General features: G+C 40.5%; 1 protein-coding gene across 1 annotated transcript in view; it reads right to left on the bottom strand.

The window, feature by feature from the left end:
* The window catches only part of atp2a3 (ATPase sarcoplasmic/endoplasmic reticulum Ca2+ transporting 3), a 50,540-nt gene that overhangs the window by 24,459 nt on the left and 11,526 nt on the right, over positions 1–14,555 (bottom strand). The window contains exons 2-5 of the mRNA XM_044370301.1: positions 11,252–11,269; positions 10,820–10,902; positions 3,022–3,126; positions 2,327–2,465 (exon numbers count right to left, since the gene is read on the bottom strand). Of these exons, the coding sequence (XP_044226236.1) occupies positions 2,327–2,465; positions 3,022–3,126; positions 10,820–10,902; positions 11,252–11,269 (345 nt within the window). The remainder of the gene's footprint in view (positions 1–2,326; positions 2,466–3,021; positions 3,127–10,819; positions 10,903–11,251; positions 11,270–14,555) is intronic.

Raw genomic sequence — 14,555 nt, 5'->3', positions numbered from 1 at the left:
AAGTTCCCATGGAACAACCAGCAGCTAATCTGAAGTACAGGAAAGCCTGGGAAATCACTGAAGGGAAGGAAAATATTAATTTGTTTTCTTTGTCATCATATCCTTACATGTTTCAGTCAGAAGGACTACACACGCTTCAACATCCCTGACACACATTTTTTAAGTGAGAAGAGCGTGCGGTACCTACTTCAGCTGTTTACCCCTGTTTAAAACTGCTTAGCAACAACATTATGTCAGACAGAACGAAGTGCTTAATATATGACTGCGTATATTTTACAAATATGCAGCAGAGTGCCTAATAACCACTATCACGCCACTTGTAAAAGTAAACTTTGACAGTAAATGCATTCCACACTTCAAACAAGCTTGGATTTCACCTTTGAATATTGCCTCGTCTTCAACAGTTTTGCACTTACTTCTAGGATCAGCCGTCTCTACTGGCTGTCGAAAGGAAATATACAGCACTAGAGGACAATTATAATGTAAATTAAATCTAAAATAAATCTAATGTTTAAAAAAATGCTTTTACTCTATCATCATAAACCTTTCAGAAATGTAATACTATCTACTATAATGCAGACTATGAGTGATGATAAAAGACGGTGTATACACTGAGCTTCGGTGGCTTTACTTCCGACTGTGTCCACATTTATAAGCTCTTCTAAATTCATTTTATTTTTGTTTTATTCATTTATTTGTTTGGGACACAGAAAGAGAATTTGCCTCAAAGCCTGATTCTCTTCTGTTGTCCTTGGCCAGTTGCTAAAAAAGGCATACTAAAATAGAATAAAAACAACACTGAGCATGTAAAAGTAGTGTTTTTCTTGTTGGGACGACCAACAAGAATCTACTTGCAGCTGCTGAGAGCCACCAATAATCTCAAAACCATTATTCAAACAGCAGATGGTTGATTTAAAGTCATATCTGTCTCCCCTCTCGCAGGTTGCCGTTAAACCTCAACCCCTTGTGAACTTCAGCGTCACAGAGATGAGCCACACGGAGCACGGACTGTTGTCATGGTGACACTGTTGGTGTTGACAGTGACGGTGATGGTAGTGGCGGTAGGTGGGGGTTGAGTGGAGTCATTTTGGTGCTTGCTACCTGTGTGGGCTTGTCTGTGTCTGGCTGTGTGCGCACACATGTGTGATGGAGGACTCGGGCTCTTACAAGCCCAAATTCCAAAGAAGTGCTATCTATCACATAAACACACACACACACACACACACACACACACACACACACACACACACACACACACACACAAAAGAGGCGTATGTCTCATATTCCCACACACACATAATTTGAACTCTGACTTCCTGTAAATGGCGAGGAAAACAATCTAGTAAATTTGATTTTTATAAAACTCGGCCGGTCTAAGAGGCCTTCAGTGATACTTATTTGGAGGGATGATTTCAATTTCATTTTAGAAACCTGAGACTGAACAGTGCCGAAGCTTCACTGTAACCAACGCAGCATGTATAATCCCTCTCTTTGCCTCTCCGTGCTGCGATTATGAATGAACGCTGTGGGCTCTCTCTCTCTCTCTCTCTCTCTCTCACACACACACTCACACAAACACACACAGACACACATCCTGAGCTCTCCCTCCTTTCCCTGCACATCACTCCGAGCTGTCTGAGGCGAATCACTAGCCATGCAAAGCCGAGGATTACACTCCCAAAACCAGTCGATGCTGACGGTGTCGTGATCTCCTTGGTGCCGCATGTGTGCACGCTTGCACATTAACACTGGCATACACAGATGTTCTGGAACCAGAGTGACAACAAGACTATTTTTAGACGAGGCTGCCCACACATGGGCGAGTTTACAGCAGGGGAATTGTGTGTGTATGTGCGTGTACGTGGGGGGGGAGTGAGTGTGAGTGAAGAGCTGACAAACATCCAGCAGCGTCCAGGTGGTGAGACTGAGAGCATGGAAAGCAAAGGGAAGGGGAAAGCTGTGGAAAATTAAACTGGGCCTTAAATACAAGGGGTGACCACAGCCACTTACACAGAACCACGCGCACATTACACATACACACACACACACACACACAAACACAGACACAACTGGATAGCAGCCCTGGCACCTGTACATCCAGAGAAAAGACTCTTATGTAATCTGCTCTGAGATATTCCAATAGTGTTTCCAGACTCATGAATGGGTGGCAAAGGCTGTGTGAGTGAGTGTTTCTGTGCATGTCGGTGGCAGCGGGAGCATACGGGCAGCTAGGTGATGGCAGTGAGAGTCTTCTGGAGGTAGACAACGTATAAATTAGTCTCAGTGAGTGACATTAAGAGCTTCATTGGGTGCAGCCACAGCTTACCTGCAACCTCCACTATGTCTCCTGGGACGATGTCTCTGGCTTTGATCCTCTGGACAGCCTTGCGGTTCATGCGGTACACCTTTCCCATCTCCGGTTCATACTCTTTCAGAGCCTCAATGGCATTCTCAGCATTCCGCTCCTGTGTAGAGAGATGAGGGGACAATTTTAAAAAATCTTGGTAACATACAATAGAAATTTTGGTTATGGTTTAAAGAGTGTGTCCTAACAGCAAGCAAGCATAAACTCAGAGCAATGCAACACGCCTTCTTTCCCAAAGTGTTGGTGTTGCCGTGTCATTATTTGTGAAGCTTGCATCAAAAATTCCTGCTTCCTCTTTAACAGAAAAGAACTGAAAGGACATTTTGCATGGGCTCCACAGTTTGTTTATGTTTTGACTTGTTGCACTGACATGACTGTTCAACTGTCGACAGCCTCATCCCGTTGCAATGTGCAATTTAAATGTACAGATGTTAAGGACACAATGTCACCTTGAATAGAGCACACGGATAAAGAGACGGTAAAGGTGAATGTGTTTACCCTGCGACAGCTGGTGGACAAGATGAATGGCATTCTTTAACTTTACTGAACAGGTCTTGTTGGCCTTTGCAACCATGTGAACATCAACTGAAAAGAGACTACATTACACATTTGCATGTACACTTTAAACAAAGGCACAGATGAAGAGCGTATCTCACCTGCCAGACCCCGATAACAGCGTTGGCGATGAGGATAAGAAGAATAACAATTGGCTCAACAAAGGCGGTGGTCGTCTCCTCTCCCTCCTCAAACAGAGCCAACACCTAGATGAACACAAAGTACATATAACCTTAGCAGACATGTTATACTGCAACTCTTTAACTCCTGTGGTAGCTCAATTATATACATATACATACAGGGGATGCTTGCTCTTAAACATGTTTGGTAGCAAAAATGCCTGAATGTTGGTGAAGGAAAATGTGGTGAAAGACAGAAGAGCAGCTCAGTTCCAGTGAGTGCGTGTTGTCTATAACAGTGGTTCCCAACCCTTTTTTGTATGAAGTACCCCCCCACAGCCTTATCAGATGAACTCAAGTACCCTTTCATCTGCACCACCTGTCATGTTACAAATGTGAAATGTAAAACTAGATGTTATTTAACGCTACTGATTGTATAAAAGTGTATATTGTCACAATAATATTTCATACAATTGAACTGTCAATGTTTAGGTCGGTATGGTCATGTTTGCAATCATACTACTACAATTTGGAGTGGCAAAAGACCATCTATTGCTTTTAGCTAGCTTTTATCCAATGCTTTAAGCTCACTAATTTAACTGTTTATCAATTACTTTTAACAAACTATTTATCCATCAGTTTTAACTATCTATTTAAACCATTTATCCATTAGTTTTATCTATCTATTTTACTAATTTTCCCATAACTGTCAGCTAATTATTTCAACCATTTATCCATAACTAGCTTTTTTCACAATTCAGTTTCAGCTTACTACTTCTAGTGTTTATTCAGTACTTTTAGCTATCTAGGCTATTTCAACATTTATACAGTACATTAGCTAATTATTTAAACCATTTACCCATTACTTTTAGCAAACTATTTGAACTGTTTATTCATTACTTTGATTATGCTATATCAAACATTTATCCATAACTTTTAGCTTTTTCACCATTTATCCAACAGTTTTATCTAACTACTTCAACTGCTTATCCATACTTTTAGCCTTTTCAACAAATGTATCCACTACCTTTAGCTAATTATTTAAATCATGAATAATTTATTTTAGCAAACTATTTAAACTGTTAATTCATTACTTTTAGCTAACTATTCCAACTATTTATCCAACTTTAAGCTAACTCTGCTTGCTAGCTAGTGTTAACTAGTTTTCACATACTTTCAATCATCACAACTCAGTGTTCAGGTGTTACAGCTGACTCAATATGTGGAATTTTAAAACTGAAATCCTAATTTCTATTAGTAGTTGTAGCTATTCTACTGTTTCTCCACATTCCCCCAAGCAATTGCAGCAGTACCCTGGCGTACCAGTACTCCTGGTTGGGAAGCACTGAACCCTTCTGACCTCCATAGCCAAGAGCAAGTGATAAAGGATGGCTGAAGTCAGGAGAAATGCACTCACAGCCTCTATTCACAACCCCAGCACTCAAAACACACAGGCATGGAAATGGCCGGAGAGGGTCCAGGCCTGTTGCACTGCAGTAAATACAGTTAAAGGCTGCAAACATTTAAGACTGGAAGTGACTGCAAGTGCAAGATACTAAAAAACACATTGATAACACAAGAAAAGCTAATATTTCTAACATCCAGCATGAAAGCCAGTGGCGGTGTGCCATCAAAACAAATATAATTAAATGATGCAGCTCTAATTAGTCTGATATGCCTTTCTCTACCCACTCACTAGACTTTGTTATTCATTTTAGTCTGTAAGTTTTAGTTTTTGCAAGTTCATTTATACTCAAAAATGGCCAAACCAAAATTAAAATAAATGAAGGATAGAATTTAAAAAATCATCCAGAAAGAAAATGCTCATATACACAACAAAAAACAAAGAAAGACAGAACCTTAAATGTTGGATAGCCTAGAGCAGTGAGACGATGCCTAAAATGACAGGGGCAATAAAAATAAATTAGATCCTGAAGGAAATGAGATCATTGGGGAAATAAAATCACTGGGATTACACCAAACGAACTGGGCTAATTTAAAACACTGTCATCTTAACAATACCCAGTTTTGTAGCATGGTTTAGATCCAGTGCACTGGAGCTCTTGGACGGTAGGAAAATCACACACAAATTAACATTTACATAAGGACCTTGTGTGATCTACTTCTCTCTGTGGTGCTGTGCTGCGAGTGGTTTGAATGGCAGGGCAGTTAGCTAAATGAGCCTGAAATTTGTTTTGATAAACTCATATGCTCATTTACTTGCATGTGAAAAGACAGAGGCAAGAATGTTTAGATATTGAAAGTGTGTACCACTTGATTTTCTGTCTGACCTTGTATGGAGTGTTTTTAGCACTAGTTGCTCCTATACTTAAACTGCTAATAACAGATTTTTGGCCACTTGGGGGCAGCAGAAACAAGTTGTAAACACTGACAATCGGTTTTTAAGTTGATATGGCGAACTTGTTAGGAAACAGTAGCCTTTGTCCACTACATGCTCCACTATGTTCACCAGAACTGGGTTGCACCATTGTATGCAAAAGTACAAACGTAGCCTAGTTTGAATGTAATTTCTAACTTAGTCTGGAGTTTATGTGTTACTAACATTTTAAGGGTTGCACCAGCTGAAATAGTTCAGATGTCATAATAGGTTGTTGAGCATAATAAAGATGCTCAACAAGCTATTTAAAACCAGCTCACTGGACAAAAAAGAAGGTATCAAGGACTTAACCAGCAAGCTCTGGGAACAGCTGTGCAAACTCCGGAGCGAAGAATATCTTCGACAGTAAAGAAGGAAGAAAGAGAAAAAGTGAGAGCAGTTTGTTAAAGACCCATACGGCTTCGTCAGGACTCTTCTCAGCCAACAAAAATCTGGTACACTATCCAACTCGAAGCCTGCGGGATGCACACAGCAACCCTTGCCAGGGTCAGGGACTAGGAGCTAGTGTTTGCAAACCTGGAAAACCATCATCTGAGCTGAATGTACAGGAGCCCACATGGCAGGTAATTCAAGACATCATCCGGAAAGCCAAAGCATAGCTGCCCCAGGCCCAAGCAGTATACCTTATAAAAGGTATGCATAAAAATGCCAAAAACTTCTCCAGAGGTTGTTGAAGATCATGAGAAAGACCTGGGCCAAAGGCACAATCCCACCAAGCTGGAAACTGGCAGAGGGATGCTTTGTTCCAAAGGAAGAGGGTTCTGCCACAATCTCCCAGTTTAGGACAATTTAGTATGATGCAGAACCATTACATCGACACATTCATCCAAAAAGGAGGTAAAATGAGATCTGCCCAAGCGCAAGATCTCATGGGCAGAGCTGTGGAGACTGGAGCCCTTCCATCTTTCCTTCCTCTTGTGATCCGTGTATGACACCCTTCCCTCGCCATCATATCTGCATACATGGGGGCAAACAGAGGACCCACCTTGCAAGCTCTGTGGTCAAAAGGGGACACTGGTAAACATACTGTCTGGGTGTAAAATATCTCTAACAAGGACGGTATAGGTGGTGCCATGATAAGGTGTTTCTGTCTTTTGCTGACACACTTGAGTGGGAGAGATGCAAGAAGGGGCCAGCTGGCATGGACTTGAAGAAGCCCATCACCTTCATCAAGGAGGGAGCCAGGCCTTTCTCAACCGAATGACCAAAGCCCAATCTGCTGCAAAATGCCAGGTCTTGGTAGATGAGGGTCGACATGGGAAGGAAGCTGCAGTTCCCAGAGGTGGTGGACACAATTCTCCATCAGGACATTGTATTGTGGTCAACCGAAGACCAGAAAATATGAGACAATGACTTTGTGAACAGCAGAGGGTATCAACGCCATTCTATCAACACTCAGATTGTGTATGATGCTGAATTTGTTATTACAAATTCTGTAATTTACAAAAGTACCACTGGTGGAGGAAGGGAATGCAGATGATGGAGGTGACATAGACATTCCCTTCGGCAACAAGGACCACCTACCGACTGAGGCTGCCACTATCCAGGCCTACCTTAGTGCATCCTACTTTGGATGAGCTGCAAATCAAAAGCCTCATATAAGAATAGGCATGAACAAAAATCGCTACCGCAATAAGTTTATTAAGTAGGGTTACTGTCTACAGCCTAATCCAACAGTATTAATAACAGCTGGCTGAATAAGATTTGTTGTGTCTTACATTCTTTTACTATCTAAAAATAATGTAACTGACAGAAAAGTTGGTTATTTGCTACGGTTCATGTGAAAGTGTGATGGTGTATCCCTGCGCTTTTAGATCTTCTTGTAGTTTGAATATTTCTATGTGCAATTTTATCTTTTCAAGCTCAATTTTTTTGTTTTTCTGCTTGTATCTTTTGTGTTTCCTGTGTGAGCTTCTCAATTTCAGCTGTAAAGAGTCGACATCTTAACGTATTAACATTCTCTTCTGTGCTGGGTGCAAGAGGCCTTCTGTTGCCTTTAGCATGCTTGGCTGGTGGTGGGTGGCTGCTGGACATATCCTGAGGGGACTGTGTAGGCTGACTGTTGTCTACATTCAGTCCAGTAAAGGTGGGCACTGGAGGTTGGAGGGATGCTGGTTCAAGCAGACATGCTTCTACAGGTGAAGGGAAAGGTGGTGCTGCTGTTGGTGGAAGGGCCAGAGCTGCTAGTGGGAGAGATGCTACTGAAACTGGTGCTGGAGGTTCTTCTGCTGTTCCAGTCTCAACCCCACATGAAATGCCAATCACTGTGGGGGAGTCCTTTCCAATAATGTCCAATACTAGCAATGAGTATGGCCCCATGTCTGGCTTTGGTCCACCTCCTGTTGGGACATTTTGTGGAAAGTCCTCAACTGCTTGCATTTTTAAGTCGCTCCACTTGTTCACATCTTTAATATCCCTGTGCTCCACTCCTTTTGCATTTATGGTGTTCGTGATGTCCTCCCATATTTGTTGTTTGCATTTATTGGTTACAAAGTTGTTAAATTTAGATTTCTTGGTCTATGGTCAGACATGGCCAAAATCCCTGAAACTGTCGACAAACTAACGTCAAAATAGCATAACAATATGTTACAGGGCTAGCAAAGCTGGTAACTTGACTAAACTTGACATTAGACACTAATATTATAGTGTTGGCAAGCAAAAAGTACAGTAGAACTGATGGGAACTGTGGAGTCAGGCAATAATTCTTTCTTTTTTCATCTCATGAGCAGATGCCTTTCAGAGACAAATAGTCATGTGATCCGTTGTAATTATAAAGACATTGACTAAAGACACTTTAAAGTCATACCTCACCAAGACTTCAAACTCAGAGGAAGGTGTCAAGTTGAACTATCATGAACGATAAGCCTACAATAAAAATCAAAACAAATGTTTTTGTATTTAAATGTTAAAAACACTTATTAAAAAGGACTGGCTCTAATAACATCTCTACAGAGATTGCAAATCTACTATACAATCTCTTATATTACTATACTTTTTACCACGTATCCATGCCCAGATATTGTATGATGACAGCTGAATAATAGTGGATTCTGCAAAATGTGTCAGAGATGGCAGTTACTCAATGTCAGCTGTTATAATGAGCAGTGAAGTACACCTATAGAAGATCATACAACAAAAAGCTCCCCAATGTAACACAGAAATGTCTTTACACTTATGATTATTATTTTATTATTTCATCAAATGCAGGTATGGGAACTAAAACTACAGCACACAAAAAAGCATCTGTGAGAGAAAAGGAGAGATAAAGTGGATCCATGTGTCCATGATCTGATGGAGCTCATCAGATGATAAAAGAGTATATTCTCTGCAGAGTATTGAGCACCAGAGTGTACGTCACACCAGCCTGAGCCTGGTCGATAGCTCATCATTCCCCATCATTTGGGACGGTAAATCTCCCCTCTGACTGAGCTGAGATTGGAGGGTAACAATGGCAGTCCTCTCAGTAAGGACGGTTCAAAGACACTTCACACAATCAGCACACATTCAGAGAGGGGTTTGAATACCTAACTCCTACTTTCACGGTGAATGGTTCAAATCGAGAGGAGTAGGATTTCTTTTGGGTTTTAGGACTTAATGAGGGAATCGGGTGGAAATTTAACTGCTTGCATCTGGCAATCTGAGACAATAACAAGGCCAGGCTCTAAAATGAAGCTCAGATTCCATGTTTGGGATTTTGAAATCAATGCTTCATCACCAAAATAAACCTCTCCTTACAGCTTTAAACATTGCACTCTTCACACCCCACATGCATAACGCTGAGACACATGCCGACAGATGGCCCATTATATATGAATGTCTCCAGAGTTTTGGAACAACACAGTGTTCAACAAAATGGGGAAAAAACATTAATTCATGTCACATTGATCAGGAAGAAACACCCATAAAGGTCGTCTATTGAAAAATGTACTGTAAACACAGGAGGCTTGAAATCCAATTCAACTGTCACTTGAGTTCTTAAGTACCTTCCTGTGCTCTACTGAACTCCACAACATTGACTCAACTTCATGTAGTGACATGGAAAAACACATAAAAGATTAGCCTTCTTTTTCCCTTAAACTCAAAGGGAGGAAGTGCCCTGATTGTTTCAGGTGGCTAGTGTGGCTTTCTGTGTGGTATTGCTGTATAAACCTCTATCGTACAGTTGGCTGACTATCAGTTTAAGAACAATAAAAATAGATAAATTATCCACAGAAATAACAAAAAATAATTGAGGCATAACTAAAGAGTTGACTCACTGAAGGGATTATGAATAAATTCTCCCTCTTGTTGTTTTTAACAAGGTCTCATATGAAGTAGCTCAACCTGACCTGTTTGCTCGATTATAAGAGTCACTCTTATGTCATGCAAAGGAGGCAGGAGAGTCTAATAATCTCAGTTTGAATATATTCAAAATAACAGACAAATGAGTTCCAGGTTAAGGTTTAACTTTCACTCCAGTTCGGTCCCTGATCACACTGGAGACATACAAGACAGCAATAGAAATAGAAATAGAAAATAGAAAAGTTAAAAAGGTTATACAGGACTATTTGAATATAATTTAATAATGGAGAAGCTCTGAAGATGCGTGATTAAATAAAAGTTGCTCGGGACTGTAATATGTCAGATCACAAAGAACTTTGCTTTAGTTACCGAGCTGAAACCACTCCAGGCAACGATGACATTGTAAGGCATAAGGGTCTGTGCGGCAGTGGAAAAGGGGCCGTGTTCCACTATAAACAACATTTTTAAAGCAAAAGCCTGATTTACATGAGGAAAAGTAAGTACACACTCCAAAGTCCTGCAGCTACAGCCCACGCCTGCACTCCAAGCCTCTCACTAACACATAACAACAGTTGGAGAAGATATATTGTGTCATATGCATTTTTAGAGCAATTTTCCTACACACTGAAATAGCAACAGCAATTCCACCCCGAGACACCAGGGACGTGCTGTAATAGATGGAAAAAAAGTTATTATGCAGTCAGGATTCCCCACTCCACCCCTCTCCGACCTTCACCACCCTCGGACTCCAACCAGGGTCACAATTTGAGGCACTGCAGCAGAGGGAGTTTTGATTGATAGTTTTGTTTCCAGTTCGGCACAAGTGCTCTGCCTGTTCCCCTCTCTGAAACCATATCAACACTGGATGGAAAAGCCTTTAATACACAAGTTTCCACATGAAAAGGGACCACAAACTAGGTTGAGCAGCGTTCTAACAGGGGCATAACGCTGCCTAAAGGATATGGAGCAGTCTATTAGGTGGCAATTTCCTGGCCAATGTCCAATGTGGGTCTCAAATCCCATCAGGTACGTTCGAAAATCAGGATTGAGAACAAATAAAATGAGGGCCAGTGGCATTTTAAATAGCTGGCTTGTACTTACAAAGGAGACGCAGGCAGCTAGCAGCAGGATCCTGACCAGGAGGTCCTCAAACTGCTCCACCACCAGCTCCCACAGGGACTTCCCTGCAATATGCATAGACAAATACACATCACACCATTATGTATCACACTCGATTTTAAGTTTGAGTCTCCTTCTGAAAGGAATCAAAGTGTGCACTTATACTGAAGGGTGGAGAGGATCTGTAAGATGTATTGACTTAAGTTTCCTTGCACTGATAAGGAGCCATAAAGTAAGACAACCCTCGTATTTACAGAAGAGTAAAGATGTGTGTCCATGGGTGGAAAGCTGCAGTAGTGTACACTCCCAAAGTTTACACCTCAGTCTACAGAAGAGAAAAGATCCTGGCTCTAGACATTTAATCAGGTAGTAAAGGGAGGAGGATCGTAGCACACTGGAAAAATCAATATTTACCTTCTTCAGCCGGGAGCTCTGTGGATGTCACACCACGCCGGTTGTAGAGGAATCGAATTGGCAGGGCCGGAGAGAATGGAGAGGGTCCGGGTGGAGGGGTGGGAGGAGAAAGACAAAGAGCAGTTAATACATTTGATTAACTCAGCCTGACTTTGAGATGCATGGACACGCACAAATTGCTCTGCAGAATCATTCCCCTTGGTTATGATGATTAAATGTTCAAAACAGGAAGGCAGCACAGTAACACTGTTGTTTTCAAGTTGAGGATTATGGTCTGCCCTAGTATTGTTACTGACATGAATAACTACCACTCTAACTCTTGGTTATGCTACTGAGACAAATAATTTTTTATAGATTCTCAACTCGCAATGTTCCAATTCCAGCATCAGTACTTTCAGTGTAGCTTCAGGCCTCCAACTCAACTGTATAATGCCTTTCAGAGATCATTGTGAACACAGACATCATGATAACAAACAGCACTGAGCTTCACAAGACCTACTCAAAGCCTTTGATAGCAGTATGATTGCTCTTCTTCTGTTCTTGTAAAGATGAACTTAATTCACTGATTCACTGGTTTCTAATCACTGTATTGCTCAGCTCTGTTATGTAATAGTAATATCATTTTCTAAACATGAGCAACTTTAATCTTATACACTTATTGAGCATCAAGGTTCCCATATCACTCAGTTTCAATTTAAAAGAAATCACATCTGATTTTAAAAAGGTTATGCTTCTACTGTGTGTTGCTAAAGGTTTTATGATGCGCCAGTTTTTCTTATACTCAAAAAAAGCTGCACCTCAACAAATGTAGCCTCACATGATACTTAAAAGGCCCCATGAAACGGAAGTTAAAGCGTCTTTAGCTTCTTTACTGTGACGTATTTCCCGGTAAAACGGAATATATGAGCAGTGTACAGTTACAAGAGGGATTTAAATGAAATCCTTTGCATTTGATTGGACTGCTAAAAGTGGGCAGGGCTTAGAGTTTAGCGCGATACTGAGCTGCAGAGGGAAACGGAGCTACAGAGGACTGTTGGCTCCACACACACCTCCTCACCTGTTGTTAGATCGGGGGAGGACGAGGGAGATGAATGAATTATATCTCAGTCAAATTATTTTGGAAATGAAAACAAAGTTTTTGCCCACTGATATCCAAACACACATCTCTTCCTGTCTCTCTACATATTGCTTTTAGCTACTACCCACAAACAGCGAAGTGCAGTTTTATATGACCGGTGTGGCTAGCTAGTCACTCAAAGTCATACTCATTCATTGGATGAACTTTTGTAAACACCCCTGAGTGCAGGATGGGTCATCAAAAATTGGAAACAGTTTTACAGGAAGAGAAAACACAGGGATTTGATGTAAAAATACTCTGATACTGATTTTTTGACATATCTGGCATATAACAAGAGATAAATGAACAATTAACACAGGTACACAGGAATAAAACTGGGAAAATGTATTTTTCATTTCATGGGGCCTTTACAATGTATGCAAACAAACCAACAAGTAGTGCTGAAATGATTTGTAGATCAGTCAATTAGTTGATTATTAGCAAAAGCAAAAGAACTAATCAGCAGAAATTTTGATAATTGTTTAAATAATTTATCGAGCAGAAATGATAAACATTTTTCATTCTTCTCAAATGTGAGAATTTGCTGACTTTTTTGGTCATATATCGATATAAATTTTTATGTCTTTTGGTTTGGACTGTTAGTCGGCAAAACAAGCAAATTATGCTAATGTCATTTTGCGCTCCAGGGATTTGGAGCATGGAATCTGAAACATTTTCACTTTTAAAATGTTTTTAGACTAAACAATTTATCAACAAAATTAATTAATCAATTTGTCAATTTGAGTCCTATCCCATCTTGGTATTAAGGTAACTTGTAATACCAAAAGTAACCTTTTAAACTTTTCCAGACAACACTTGTGAAGTCTGTATTAAAACAATAGTTACGCACCCATAAGAACAATGAAACAGAGTTTTCTTGCTGTAATCATTCCTCCTGTTCATACTGATTATTAGATTATCCCTTCATAATGCGCTTTCATTGTAAGTGATGGAGGACAAAATCCACAGTCCTCCTTTTGTGCAAAAATATGTTCAAAAGTTTATCTGAAGTTTATATGAGGCTTTAGCCATCCAAATTTGTCAAATCAAGTAAATATCTTAAGTTACAGTATTTTTAGTACAGAATACCCTCTTTGTGTTTCCTCAGACAGTGTTTCCCTGTTGAGCTGCAGTGGAAGGACAGTAACAAAAGAGGTAAGTTTGAGCTTAAAAAGCTGTAACTTTGGAAGATAATCACTTGATTTTTCTAATTTCGATGTTTGGATGACTGGTCCCTCATATTAATTTCAGATAAACTTTTAAATACATTCTTGCACAGAACAAGGACTGGGAATTTTTTCCCCTATCACTTACATTGAATGTGCATTAGGAAGGGATGTTTTAATAGTCATTATGAAATGCAGAAACAACTACAGCAAGCAAAATCTATTTAAATGTTCATAAGGGCACCTGACTATTGATTTAAGACAGACTTGAAAAATGTGAACTCGTCCTTTCATCAGAACTGTAATGATGTCATTAACATGCATGCTGCAGCCTCAGTCTCCAAACTGCTGGACGGAGTTTGTTTCAGTGCAGAGGCTGCTTCCTGCACTAAACTCTGTTTTTATGGCTGTACCATGGACCAGCCCTATAACCCCGGATGTCTGTCACTGACTGACCCACAGAGTGATGAAGTTACACCATTGGTCGGCCAGCCAACTATAGGAGTTTCCCCATTGGCCGTTGTTCTTTCAAAATGACTTGGCACGCAGTTTCAGTTATGTCCTAAGGGAGCGTTTACAGTGGAGCCCCGAGCACAGTCCCGAAATAAGTTTTAAAAACACACATATACCGACTGAAGCGTCTCACATGGAGGTTCCGACATTGACAGGAGCAACAGTCAGCAGATACAAATAGATGTGATGGCAAGCTCCCAAAAAACCAACTAAAGAATCGAAGCATGTCCATCTATTCTTTCATATCACCTTGTCATTTTTCATCTGCCTTTGGAGAGAAAAGCTGTGGGTTTTTTTTGGCATTTTGAGACAAACCGAGCATCTAATCCACTCAGATTTGATCTGAACAGAACACAACACCCACCAGACACATGAGTCACTGGTGTGAGTAGAAAACACATCAGTCATTTTCTAAAAACATTCCAATTGACAAGTACCGTTGATCAGTGTCATCACAATGAAACACAGGCGAGCTTAGTCACCACATTTGTCAGGCCCTCGTCAAGTC

This window comes from Thunnus albacares, chromosome 13 (genome assembly GCF_914725855.1).
Source record: "Thunnus albacares chromosome 13, fThuAlb1.1, whole genome shotgun sequence".
In the NCBI taxonomy this organism is placed as follows: Eukaryota; Metazoa; Chordata; class Actinopteri; order Scombriformes; family Scombridae; genus Thunnus; species Thunnus albacares.
The sequence above is the reverse complement of the archived record's forward strand: the minus strand, read 5'-3'. Positions and strand labels throughout refer to the sequence as shown.